The sequence below is a fragment of the Mytilus galloprovincialis genome, chromosome 2, assembly GCF_965363235.1.
Source record: "Mytilus galloprovincialis chromosome 2, xbMytGall1.hap1.1, whole genome shotgun sequence".
In the NCBI taxonomy this organism is placed as follows: Eukaryota; Metazoa; Mollusca; class Bivalvia; order Mytilida; family Mytilidae; genus Mytilus; species Mytilus galloprovincialis.
The window spans coordinates 99,855,833-99,869,611 of NC_134839.1; the positions used below are offsets into that span (position 1 = coordinate 99,855,833).

General features: G+C 32.2%; 1 protein-coding gene across 5 annotated transcripts in view; it reads left to right on the top strand.

The window, feature by feature from the left end:
* LOC143065100 (disintegrin and metalloproteinase domain-containing protein 23-like) overlaps positions 1 to 13,779 on the top strand; it is a 58,389-nt gene that overhangs the window by 21,645 nt on the left and 22,965 nt on the right. For 4 of the 5 annotated variants that reach the window (XM_076238447.1, XM_076238448.1, XM_076238449.1 and 1 more), the window contains exons 7-12: positions 17 to 71; positions 483 to 571; positions 2,899 to 2,967; positions 6,509 to 6,580; positions 7,062 to 7,228; positions 7,878 to 7,959. In XM_076238447.1, the coding sequence (XP_076094562.1) occupies positions 17 to 71; positions 483 to 571; positions 2,899 to 2,967; positions 6,509 to 6,580; positions 7,062 to 7,228; positions 7,878 to 7,959 (534 nt within the window). Of the gene's footprint in view, positions 1 to 16; positions 72 to 482; positions 572 to 2,898; positions 2,968 to 3,066; positions 3,130 to 6,508; positions 6,581 to 7,061; positions 7,229 to 7,877; positions 7,960 to 13,779 lie in introns of those variants that run through there. The other variant, XM_076238450.1, reaches the window with a different exon arrangement.

Below are 13,779 nucleotides of genomic sequence, written 5' to 3' on the forward strand. Positions count from 1 at the left end.
TTTTGAACTCTTACAGATACATCATCCACATGTTGTTTTTAAAGCCTCCACTTCCAAGACGGAAACATGTGGTAAGTAAAGTTCAGGGTCTCAGAGGGTATGGGTTTGGTGACTTTAAAACTGGTATTTGCTGCTTCTCTGAAAACTGGTATTTGTTGCTTCCTCTGCCAGGCATGCTTATATTTTTAGTGAAAAAATAAGTTATTTTTGAGTCAAGTGGAAGGGTCTGTTTTATTGTGGACTGTAACCTTGAGACATAAGTGCCTTTAAAATGGAGTCAACATATTGGTCATTTACTATTAAAGCAGGGAATATTATGTCTTATTTAAATCATCTTATCACCTTCAGTTCAATGCAATATTTTTCATTTGACAACCATCAGTATATCAATCAAACTGTCATCATTAAAATACTTTGTCTACAAAAAATAAATCATAGAATTATTATATCCATGAAAGCTTTAAAATGTTTTACCTTTACAGGAAATGACATTGGTCAGTGGAGGACATTCCAGGAGTTACACAGGGGGGAATTCATTAGAAGAGTCAAAGCTATGAAGGCCAAAAAACAGGTAAAATAGGATTTTTTATTGGCATATTTTATTCATGCAATCATTTCAACTTCATGAATAAAGAAATAAAATATCTATTCAAATACAATTGGTACTTGTTAGTTTGCTGTGAAAAATAAAACTTTAAAAAAATGATTATATAAAAATGAAAGGACTTCAGCCTAGCAAACAAACTCTGAGCTAATGACTAAAAATATTTCACAATACTGTACAAAAATATTTTTAAATTTCAAACTTTTCCCTAACTATATAACTGTTTATTTTTCTCCTTTTTTAGCTCACCTGGCCCGAAGGGCCAAGTGAGCTTTTCCCATCACTTGGCGTCCGTCGTCCGTCGTCGTCGTCGTCCGTCGTCGTCCGTCGTCCGTCGTTGTTAACTTTTACAAAAATCTTCTCCTCTGAAACTACTGGACCAAATTAAACCAAACTTGGCCACAATCATCATTGGGGTATCTAGTTTAAAAAATGTGTGGCGTGACCCGGCCAACCAACCAAGATGGCCGCCATGGCTAAAAATAGAACATAGGGGTAAAATGCAGTTTTTGGCTTATAACTCAAAAACCAAAGCATTTAGAGCAAATCTGACATGGGGTAAAATTGTTTATCAGGTCAAGATCTATCTGCCCTCAAATTTTCAGATGAATCCGACAACCCGTTATTGGGTTGCTGCCCCTGAACTGGTAAAATTCAGGTAATTTTTGCTGTTTTTGGCTATTATCTTGAATATTATTATAGATAGAGATAAACTGTAAACTGCAATAATGTTCAGCAAAGTAAGATTTACAAATAAGTCAACATGACCAAAATGGTCAGTTGACCCCTTTAGGAGTTATTGCCCTTTATAGTCAATTTTTAACCATTTTTCCTAAATCTTAGTAATCTTTTACAAAAATCTTCTCCTCTGAAACTACTGGGCCAAATTAATCCAAACTTGGCCACAATCATATTTGGGATATCTAGTTTAAAAAATGTGTGGCGTGACCCGGTCAACCAACCAAGATGGCCGCCATGGCTAAAAATATAACATAGGGGTAAAATGCAGTTTTTGGCTTATAACTCAAAAACCAAAGCATTTAGAGCAAATCTGACATGCGGTAAAAGTGTTTATCAGGTCAAGATCTATCTGTCCTGAAATTTTCAGATGAATTGGACAACCTGTTGTTGGGTTGCTGCCCCTGAATTTGTAATTTTAAGGAAATTTTGCTGTTTTTGGTTATTATCTTGAATATTATTATAGATAGAGATAAACTGTAAACAGCAATAATGTTCAGCAAAGTAAGATTTACAAATAAGTCAGCATGACCAAAATGGTCAGTTGACCCCTGAAGGAGTTATTGCCCTTTATAGTCAATTTTTAACCATTTTTTCGTAAATCTTAGTAATCTTTTACAAAAATCTTCTTCTCTGAAACTACTGGGCCAAATTAAACTAAACTTGACCACAGTCATCATTGGGGTAACTTGTTTAAAAAATGTGTGACGTGACCTGGCCAATCAACCAAAATGGCTGCCACGGCTAATAATAGAACATAGGGGTAAAATGCAGTTTTTGGCTTATAACTCAAAAACCGAAGCATTAAGAGAAAATCTGACAGGGTTTAATTGTTTATCAGGTCAAGATCTATCTGCCCTGATGTTTTCACATGGATCGGATAACCCGTTGTTAGGTTACTGTCCTGAATTGGTAATTTTAAGGAAATTTTGCTGTTTTTTGTTATTATCTTGAATATTATTATAGATAGAGATAAACTGTATACAGCAATAACGTTCAGCAAAATAAGATCTACAAATAAGTTTACATGACCAAAATAGTCAATTGACCCCTTAAGGAGTTATTGCCCTTTATAGTTAATTTTTAACATTTTTCATAAATTTTTGTAAATTTTTAGAAAATATTTTCCACTGTAATTACTGGGCCAAGTTCATTATAGATAGAGATAATTGTAGCAACAAGAATGTTCAGTAAAGTAAGATCTACAAACACATCACTATCACCAAAACACAATTATGTCATGAATTTATCCGTGTCCATTGTTTAATATGCACAAGACCAAGGTGAGCGACACAGGCTCTTTAGAGCCTCTAGTTTGGTAAGAAAACCTAATATCAGCAAGAAATGTTAAAGTTTCTTACATAATCATGTCAAAATTGAGAATTTGTATTCAATTTTGACTTATTGCTGCTACCAAATAAGGTTAAAAGCAGTTAATGGAGCTTGCATATGAACACATCAAAAAAGAAAGGTATACTGTGAACAGAAATTTGAAAACTTGAAGTCACTTCAACATTGCTTCACACTTTGATTATAAGTTTTCTGTTTCATTTCAGCTGCACATGAATGTCAACAACAATTCAGAGAAACATTTAAAGATGGCATTAGTACTAGATAATTCTGTGGTAAGTTATTCAGAGAAGCATTTAAAGATAGCATTAGTACTTGATAATTTTGTGGTAAGTTATTCAGAGAAACATTTAAAGATGGCATTAGTACTTGATAATTCTGTGGTAAGTTATTCAGAGAAACATTTAAAGATGGCATTAGTACTAGATAATTCTGTGGTAAGTTATTCAGAGAAGCATTTAAAGATAGCATTAGTACTTGATAATTTTGTAGTAAGTTATTCAGAGAAACATTTAAAGATGGCATTAGTACTAGATAATTTTGTGGTAAGTTATTCAGAGAAGCATTTAAAGATGGCATTAGTACTTGATAATTCTGTGGTAAGTTATTCAGAGAAGCATTTAAAGATGGCATTAGTACTTGATAATTCTGTGGTAAGTTATTCAGAGAAGCATTTAAAGATGGCATTAGTACTTGATATTTCTGCGGTAAGTTATTCAGAGAAGCATTTAAAGATGGCATTAGTACTTGATAATTTTGTGGTAAGTTTTTCAGAGAAACATTTAAAGATGGCATTTATAGTACTTGATAATTCTGTGGTAAGTCAGTGGCTGTACCACTCAGCAAGTTAATACTTTGACAATTGTACACATTTATTTCTTTGACATGACAATTATATATATTTATGACTTTGTAAAAGTATTAAGACAATTAAATACATTCTTTGACATTGTAAAAATATTAAAACAATTATAAACAATCTTTGACATTGTATTAATACTGAGACAATTATATACAATCATAAAATACTTTTTCTGTGTAAATGACTTACACATTGAGGGACATATTATGGTATACAAATGTACAGAGTCAGTCAGTCTGTCTGTCTGTCTGTCTGTCTGTCTGTCTGTCTGTCTGTCTGTCTGTCTGTCTGTCTGTCTGTCTGTCTGTCTGTCTGTCTGTCTGTCTGTCTGTCTGTCTGTCTGTCTGTCTGTCTGTCTGTCTGTCTGTCTGTCTGTCTGTCTGTCTGTCTGTCTGTCTGTCTGTCTGTCTGTCTGTCTGTCTGTCTGTCTGTCTGTCTGTCTGTCTGTCTGTCTGTCTGTCTGTCTGTCTGTCTGTCTGTCTGTCTGTCTGTCTGTCTGTCTGTCTGTCTGTCTGTCACTTTGTGAGCTACGGGACTTTGTAACTAAAACAGGGGTGTGTTTTTTTTACATGTCACACCGTATCTCAAATACCATTTATGATTAATGCTTAGAACTGTACACACTTCTAAGTTATATTAATCTAAAGATCTGTATTCTTTTTGGTTTTGATTCAAAATTTTGATTTAGAGATATTGAGTTTTTGTAAAAAAAAAAAAAGGGTGGGGGGTCACATGTCATTCTGTATCTCAAAAACAATTTATGATTATTTCTTAAAACTGTACACACTTCTTAGTTATATTAATCTAAAGCAGTGATTTTGCTAGCGCTCGTCACTTTCATATTTTACGAAAGGGTTTTCTCATTGAAGAAAGTATTTCAAATCAATTTCGTCACTTTAATTTTGAAAGTGTAAAAAAAATTTCGCAATAAAAACTATAAATCTACCTGTCTTCATGTTTTTGACAAGTTTATGACCTTCAGGTAATTAACATTTTCAACAGGTGTTACAAGTTGTGATTACAACTAATCCGCTTATCGCCATTAGATGGGTCACTTATCCGTAGTTTATTAATTAACCCCATAATTGAATGACCATCATAATTATTTCCCCGGGAAAATCAGTCAGTCGTCATTTCAACAATCAGGAGTACAATTTCGTCATTTAATCAAAAATGACAACCCAGACAGTTCGCATTTGAATTTCAATATTTTCCCAAACGATCACAATCTGAAGTTAGTTTGTCGTAGATTCGTCATTCGAAGGCATTTTCGTCATATTTGATTTAAATTTTCATCAAAAACTTTCGACAATTTCCATTTAAAATAAAGGACTTTAATGTGTTTATTCAAAAAGTTCACGAGAAATGTTAAGGCAGCAACCATTTGATTTTCTGGGGGGGGGGCTATGGTTATTTTTTCTGGACAAATTTTTTTTTTCGCCTCAGGCGAAAAACAATCTATTTTTTTCGCGACAAGTTGAAAACAATTTTTTTCTTTCAATTTTAGCATTACATATAGTGGCAGCTGAGGGTGAAACAAACAATTTTTTTTTCTCAGAATCAAAAACAAATTATTTTTTTCTCTAAAACTGGAAACAAACTTTTTTTTCCAAAAAAAACCATAGCCCCCCCAGAAAATCAAATGGTTGCTGCCTAAACAGGTGCTTCTTGAATTGTGTTCTACGCATGTGTGAAAGTATTCCTTTGACTATTTATAGACATTAAAAACGTAAAATACGAAATCATTTAGAATCAATTAAACGAGAGAGACAAATATATATCTCTTACTAAAGGAATTTAAATCGAAAAATGATAATTTCCTGATGAATCCGGACTCGTTTTGAATTTACTATCCACGTGTCACTTCCCGTTTTCGTTTCATTTTAAAACCGAAAGTAGTAAACGTGATCTATTGTTGATTTGTTTACAACCTCCTTTCAGTCATTATAATCGTTCCAAAAAGGATTTTATACATTTCCAACTTGATAGAAATGATTTCCAAATATCGACTTAGACGTTTTATAAGGATAATGATTATGCAGTGAAATAATCATTGCAAATTAATTTCTGCTGTGATTCATTGTTTAAAAAAAATAGAATCCAACTTTTGTTGATCAGGAATGACCCCTGGAACAAACTGAAGAGAAATTGTGAACTAAATTTCTGGATTCCATGTCAGAATCTTTCATAATAATGGCCAATACAGTCAAATCATACAATAACTGCCAATCATGCTGGTGCCTCAATCCCTTTAAATCTGACTAAGTCAAAAGATGAAGCTAGTAATATACATCATTGGTCCATTGCTTTTACACAAAATAAGGTTGATTTTAATAGCGCGCAAAAGTGACTAAAGCCCTCAAAATCCTAGCTTAAACCCTGATCTAAAGATCTGCATACTTTTTGGTGATGATTCAAAGTTTATTTTAGATTTATTGAGTTTTTTGTTAAAAAAGGTGGGTTTTCACATGTTACGCTGTATCTCAGAAACTATTTATGATTATTGCGTAAAACTTACTCACAGGACGACGGGTGTATCATGCGTTCATGGCACAGCTGTTTATTTTTCATTTAGTCCAGGACTCATTGACTCATTCTTTATGGAACTCCCGGATGTTTTTTTTTATAGTGAACTGAAGCATAATTTATGATCACTTATTAATACCAACCACACAATAGTTCTATGGCAGTATGGCTACCTGGGGTATAGCACTAAATCTTTAATATTAAGTTAGTGGAAAATTGCATAATGGTATACATGTATCAAGGAAAAAGGTGACATTTCTTCTCAAAACACTCCTATATTTACAATACCTACATGTAATAGCATAGAACACATCAGTTATGGGTGTGGGAAAAGGTAGATATTCAGAGTAGTTCAATAAAATTGAAACATCAGATAATTTGTAATTCTGCTAATGCTTTAATGATATTATTATGAATTAATGTTTCAGTATTCCAGACTGAATCTTTCTCACAAAGAAATGGTAAACTTTGCCCTACAGACAACCAACATGGTGGATATGGTATGTTTTAATGTAATATATAAGAAAAAAGTATGAAGGGGTTGATAAATGAAAAGAAGAAATACTTGTACGATCGCTTGCTAAGTCTTAATACAAAGTAAAAGTTTAAAAAGCATGGTGGAACTCTTGAGAAGGACAATATTTATGTACTATACAATATAAAAAAGTGATCTGTTGTCCTCAATGGAAATAAGTACTGATGAAATACTTTAATATTGCACACAATTTCAAAACTGTGATGATTTAGATGGACCAATATGGAGATAAAAATGAAATACAAGAAGAATAATGAAAAGCAAATCCCTACAACATGTGAAATGAAAAAAGCCTAATGAAGAGTACAGTATATTTTAATAATTTCTTCCATTATACTAGTAATTAAACTATATGGTAGAAAACTTTATAAGTTAGATTGACTTGTATTGAATGATTTAGCATGTTTGATCTATGTTAATTATACTATATATTTCCATTATTCCAGTATGTAAAAGATGTAGGTATAAGAACACCTGTGACTTATTTAGAATATTGGAATGCAGGAGATAAGATGGAAATATCTTCACAGATCAGAGAACTCTTGAAATCTTTTCTGATGTACAAACAGTTTCATTTGATGAACATAGACCATCATGCAGCTCACTTCATCACGTAAGTTATTACATTAACAGCTCATAAACAAATAACAACCTAAACATCTCACAATAAACTCTTATAAAATCACAGATTTTACTGAAAAGAATTTAAAAGGCATTCCAAATTTTGATTATTTTTAAACTTTCTACTTTAAAAGGGGAATTTCTTATTGTACTTTGATAATTTGATAAGTTATATAACAAATTTAGTTCTCATATGTTAACTTAAGCCGGATTTTAACATGTTATTTCACAAGATCACAGTCAGCTGGAAGATTTGTCACCTTACACAAACACACTAATCTGACAGTCTTTGCTTTTCCTCCTTTGTGCCTCATGCTTATCAGAGAAGCATCAAACATTTTTAAAGTCTTTGTTTTCAACCTCCTCAACTTCCATACTTGTGACAAGGATTTCAACAGACCACTGAGGCAATACATAGAGTTAAGATAATTATGCTTAGAACTTAATCAAGATATTGTATTGAAAATTGACATAGAAGGGTATTGTTGAAATTGACTTCTATAATGGAAGCTATGATTTGGTATTAACATTTTGTTCTATAATACATGTAATATTTTGTTACTGATAAGTTAAGATTACCTAAAGCCTTTTTATTCTAATTTGAGAAATTTCAAATCTTTTGCATTAATTTTATATTGCAGGCATGTCCCTTTAGAAGATAACTCTGTTGGTTTAGCTATACCTGATAGTGTGTGTACAGAGAGAGCCGTTGGAATAAATAGGGTAGGTATTTGTTCAGGTATTGATAGTGTGTGTACAGAGAGAGCTGATGGAATAAATAGGGTAGGTAATTGTTCAGGTATTGATAGTGTGTGTACAGAGAGAGCTGTTGGAATAAATAGGGTAGGTATTTGTTCAGGTATTGATAGTGTGTGTACAGAGAGAGCTGTTGGAATAAATAGGGTAGGTATTTGTTCAGGTATTGATAGTGTGTGTACAGAGAGAGCTGATGGAATAAATAGGGTAGGTAATTGTTCAGGTATTGATAGTGTGTGTACAGAGAGAGCTGTTGGAATAAATAGGGTAGGTATTTGTTCAGGTATTGATAGTGTGTGTACAAAGAGAGCTGTTGGAATAAATAGGGTAGGTATTTGTTCAGGTATTGATAGTGTGTGTACAGAGAGAGCTGTTGGAATAAATAGGGTAGGTATTTGTTCAGGTATTGATAGTGTGTGTACAGAGAGAGCTGTTGGGATAAATAGGTTAGGTATTTGTTCAGGTATAAGGTGAAACAACTTTAAACAATTGCTTCATTGTGAATATGTTATTTGCAGATTTGCTCAACTCCAATCTCAATTGACGTGCTCTACCAATAAAAACTGACTTCCTTATAATTGAGCAATAGTGCTGAAAGTTGCGGTAAAACCAATCAATCAATCAAAAATCTATAAAACTCTTCTGTTTTTTATTAGTGAGATATGACAAGCATTTGATTTGATGTGAGTTAATGTAATAAAAATGGCTAAATATTTTAGAATCATATAATTTTCAACAACTGATTGAAGAAGCCACAAGGGTAACAAAAGATACTAGTACACTGATTGATCATATTTATGTCAATAATCCAAATATGGTAGAGGAATCACATGTGTGTAGATATGCAATTAGTGACCATTATCCTATCTGTTTAACAAGGAAAGAAGTCAACATAGGCAAAAAGAATACACACAGTACAATTACATATAGAAATTTTAAAAATTTCAACCAAAACAATTTTTTATTAGATCTGCAATCTACACCTTTTCATGAAATTGAATTTGAAGAAAACCCCTCTGACTGTCTAAAATTGTTTTATGATATGTTGAACAAGGCTTTAGATAAACATGCTCCTGTTGTTAAAAAGAGAGTTAAAAGGGACAGGCAGCCTGAATGGTATAACAGTGAAATCATTTACGCTAGGAATATGAGAGATAAATATAATGCACTTGGTTTATGGAGTGAGTATAAATTTTGGAGGAATAAAACTAAACAAATTGTAGATAACTCAAAAAAGAATTATTATAAAAATATGGTAAAAGACTCCAATGACCCTAAAACCTTATGGAAATGTCTTCACAGTCTGAACCCAAAAGTTAAAAAAACACCATATGAGTTAGCCACAGAAGATAACAATACAACTAAAAGTAAAAAATGTATAGCTGATACTTTTAATAACTTTTTCACTTCCTGTGCTGAAAAACTAAGAGAACAAGGAAATTATACACCTGTTAACAAAGCAGATTTTAGTAATCTAAGTAAATTTGTTAAAAATAAATTACATAAACATGAAAATTTTTCTATACCACCAGTGAAGATGAATGAGCTATTTAATGAATTAGCAAAACTTGATATAAATAAAGCATCTGGTATGGATAATATTGGACCAAAAATCCTAAGATTAAGTGCCCCTTTTATTGCATCACCTCTCACATATATATTTAACAGAATGATAGATACTGGTATATATCCTTCACTACTGAAGAATGCTAAGGTAACACCAGTTTTCAAGGATGGTGACAAGCTTCTAGCAACAAATTACAGACCTATATCTGTTCTTCCAACTTTATCAAAATTAATAGAAAAACATGTTTCTAATAAAATGTACAAATATTTATCAAAACTTAAACTTTTACACCCTACACAATCTGGTTTCAGGCCGCAACATTCTTGTCAAACTGCACTTACCAATATCATTGACAAATGGTTGCAAGAAATGAATGATGGTAATTTAAATCTAGCAATTTTATTAGATTTTAAAAAAGCTTTTGATTTGGTAGATCATGATATTCTTTGTTTAAAGCTTAAAATTTATGGATTTAGTGAGGCTTCTGTTAATTTTTTCAAGTCCTACCTCAATAACAGAAAACAGCAGGTAAACATTTGTAATGTTTATTCTGAACAACAACATGTAAAATTTGGTGTCCCCCAAGGTTCTATACTTGGTCCCCTATTGTTTGTACTATTTATAAATGACCTTCCCTTATGCATTGAAAATTGTGAAACAGACCTATATGCTGATGACACCACTCTTCATAAATCTGGGAAAAACATAGAAAACATACATGATGATGTTTCAAGAAGATTTATACAGGGTTGAAGAGTGGTGTAAAATGAACAACATGTTCATTAATGCAAATAAAACAAAATGTTTGGTTACTGGAACAAAACAGAAACTATCAATTCAGACCTGTCAACCAAACTTGATAATAAATTCAAAAGTACATTGTATTACAAAATTCTTCATGTGAAAAATTATTAGGTGTTAAAATTGACAACACACTTAACTGGAAAAATCAAATTGACCAAGTTTGTGCTAATATATCATCCAGAATATACCTTCTTTCTAAAATAAAGAAATTTTTAGATATAAATGCAAGGAATACATATTACAATGGGTATATTCTTCCCTTAATTGACTACTGCTGTATTATTTGGGGTGAATGTAAAAATGAAGGGATAACAAGAATTTTAAAACTCCAAAAAAGGGAAGCAAGATTAATTCTAGATGCAGATCCTTTATCCCCCTCAGCCCCTTATTGAAAAAACTTGGGTGGATGACAGTTGACAATAGAATAAAATACCACAAATATTTACTTCTATATAAATGTATGCGTATGAAAGCACCAATGTACCTAGTTCAAAAGTTTAAACTGAAATCAGATAATAATCCTTACTCTTAATGGACTACCACACACAATGCGTAAAGCTCAAAACACTTTTACTTTTAAGCAAAGTATCAAGAAGTACCTAACACAACCCTGATAAGAAATGTTTGCTGCAATGTATTTGTATATTTTTTATTTTTATTTTCATTTGATTTTTAAAGGCAGTGCTTTAAGGCCTGACTTTCAAGTCATGAGGTTCATCTTTTCATACGCAATCTATGCAGGGGGTCTTTTGGCCAGAAATAGATCCGGAAATGTTCGAATTTCTCCTCTTCTTTTTATGGTATGATATGGTTTTTGTTTCTTTCATTTACATTGGGGACTAAAGAAACGATCAGTGTGTATTGTTCGTTTTATAGAACTTGTTATTAATGTGTATTTTGCATTATAAGCAGTCAACCTGACTACAAACTATCATTATTTGTATTCCGTGTGGAAAGAGGTCGGGTCAATTTCGAGTGTTATCTGACATCTAAAGATTTTTTAATTAGTTCAGACGTTGATATAACAATGAAAAGTCGACTGAACATGATTAATATTGCATCTTCTATAATTCAAAGCGGAATTCGGTTTATAAACGAGAAACCGTAAAGCGTTTTCAATTTCGGTATTAGTTATGTATGTTGTCTACGTATTATCCTGGTTCCCGGTACTACGTTCCGGGTTTTAGCTATTTGATATATCTGATGTGTAACATTACGATCAGGTACCAGCCAATCTACGTGTGTATGTGTACATGATTTCCCGCCAAAATGACTGACTTACAGCTATGGAAAAATAGTCCATAAACGTTCCGTATAATGATATGCAAATTCATAATTAATCGTAACTTTTTTTATCTTTATATAATAAATATAACAAAATGGATTCCACAAAATTGAAAATAGCATTATTTTACGAGGATTTCTAATATTTTTTTCACTTCCGGGCGCAGTAATACGTATGTTTTGAAGACGCTCGAAGAAATTGACAAAGTGAATTGAGAAGGAAACGGATAGATATACGTCCTTGCTATCAGGTAAAACAATTTAAATGTACAGAAAAAACACATTTACTTCACACAAATAGTACAGGCTTAAGCATTTTATTGTCTTATACACGACTGTAGTCTAGTGTTTAAACGACGGCGGTGACCTACAAGGTACGGGTCATACTGGGTCAAGTCTAAATATGTAAACATATCCACGTGCTATTAGGTAGAAAGCATCGTAATGCAATATCTACAATTTTTTCCTCCTTTATACATCGTTTAACCAGATATATTTCTCTTTCAAATACACGTACGTATCTTTTCTAGTGTTTTCTTGTCCTTATTAAAGTTCATTTGTTGATGTTTAAATATTTTTGAACGACTGAACACAGGAGTGAATGAATGCAACAATTATATATACTGAAGACTTGGGCTGTACAATGATAGTGTACGTATATCTTACTGATAGTTATTCTAGCAGTAATTATGTTAATTTAGGATGTAATGACAGGAATTCATGAGCTATGCCTCAGGCTTTCTGAAAAAATATCAATGTCAATGTAAACAGGAACAAAACATTGACACGAATGATGCTCTCTTCTATGTTATAGTTATTTAGGTATGTGTGTTGCACAAGTTTCAAAAAAACTTAAGTTATAAAACTTTTTTTCAGGGCACAAACCCACTTGAAAGAGACTTGTTTACTGCCATACCCATCCTATTTTCATGCACCATTTGCAAGCAAGAGACTGAATGGTTTGCAAAATTAAAAATCAGGACGGTGTCCAATTAAACCAAAAGAACTAAATTGGATGAATATTGTAGGAGAAATCTAGAGGAAAGTTTTGATTTGTGATTCTGAAATTGGTTTTCCTGAAAAGTCATTCATCCTAGCCTGCAGAAAGGAACTATAACTGTCCACCACCAACTGACGAGCTAATGTTGAGCTTCACATATGGAATTACTCAAATACCATCAATGTCTATGTTTTCAGCACAGATTTCACAAGTTATGACACAGCTGTGCTTTTTTTTTATACCTGTTAAAGAGTTGTATACTAAATTTTATTTTTTTATCAATAAATATATCTTGTGTCATTTAAGAACTTGTATTTTGCCAAAAGATGCATACTAGTGAATGAAAGTGGTGCAGTTCATTTTGCTTTGGTATATAGAATTGAATTACAATTGTTCATGTTATTGGAATGCATATAAAAATAAGGAGATGTGGTACAATGTATATACATGATATTTAGTGAGTTTATCAAGCAAAAGTGAATAAGAAATAGGTATAAGCAGTTACAGGTACTACTGTACAATCTCAAACAATGAGAAAAACTCATACCGTAAAGAGAATTTCATATTTACAAGTACGTTTTGTTTTTGCGTTGAATAATTTTCTTCTATTGTTTTAATTGCAAATATGGGAAGTGGTTAAAATGCTAATGAGACAGCTGTTATGGCCACAGAGCCTTAATTGAAAACTTCTTTTTCATTCATACCGGTAGATTTTGCCTGGAGTTAGAAACATATCTGCCAACTTTTCAAAATGCACATGGGGGTTTTACGTGAAAGATGGTTCATATAGTCATACAAAACCTTCAAGGGGGCCTTCAAATGGAAGCAGGACAAGTCGCCCCACTGGCTAATCGCCCACTTTTAAAAAAACCGCCACAAACTGATTTATCAAATCGCCCCACATGTGAAATTGGTTAAATCATGTTAAATATTACTCCTGCCAACCCCCCCTACTTATAAAAAAACGGTAATATTTAGATTAATATATATATATATATATATATATATAATTAAAAATAAAAACTCGCACCACTTTAATGAAAACTAATCTACACAGAATACAAACAAACCGAAAATTTATTTAATGACTATTATTGATATACTGAAATTATAATTCTAAAAAAAAATGTAT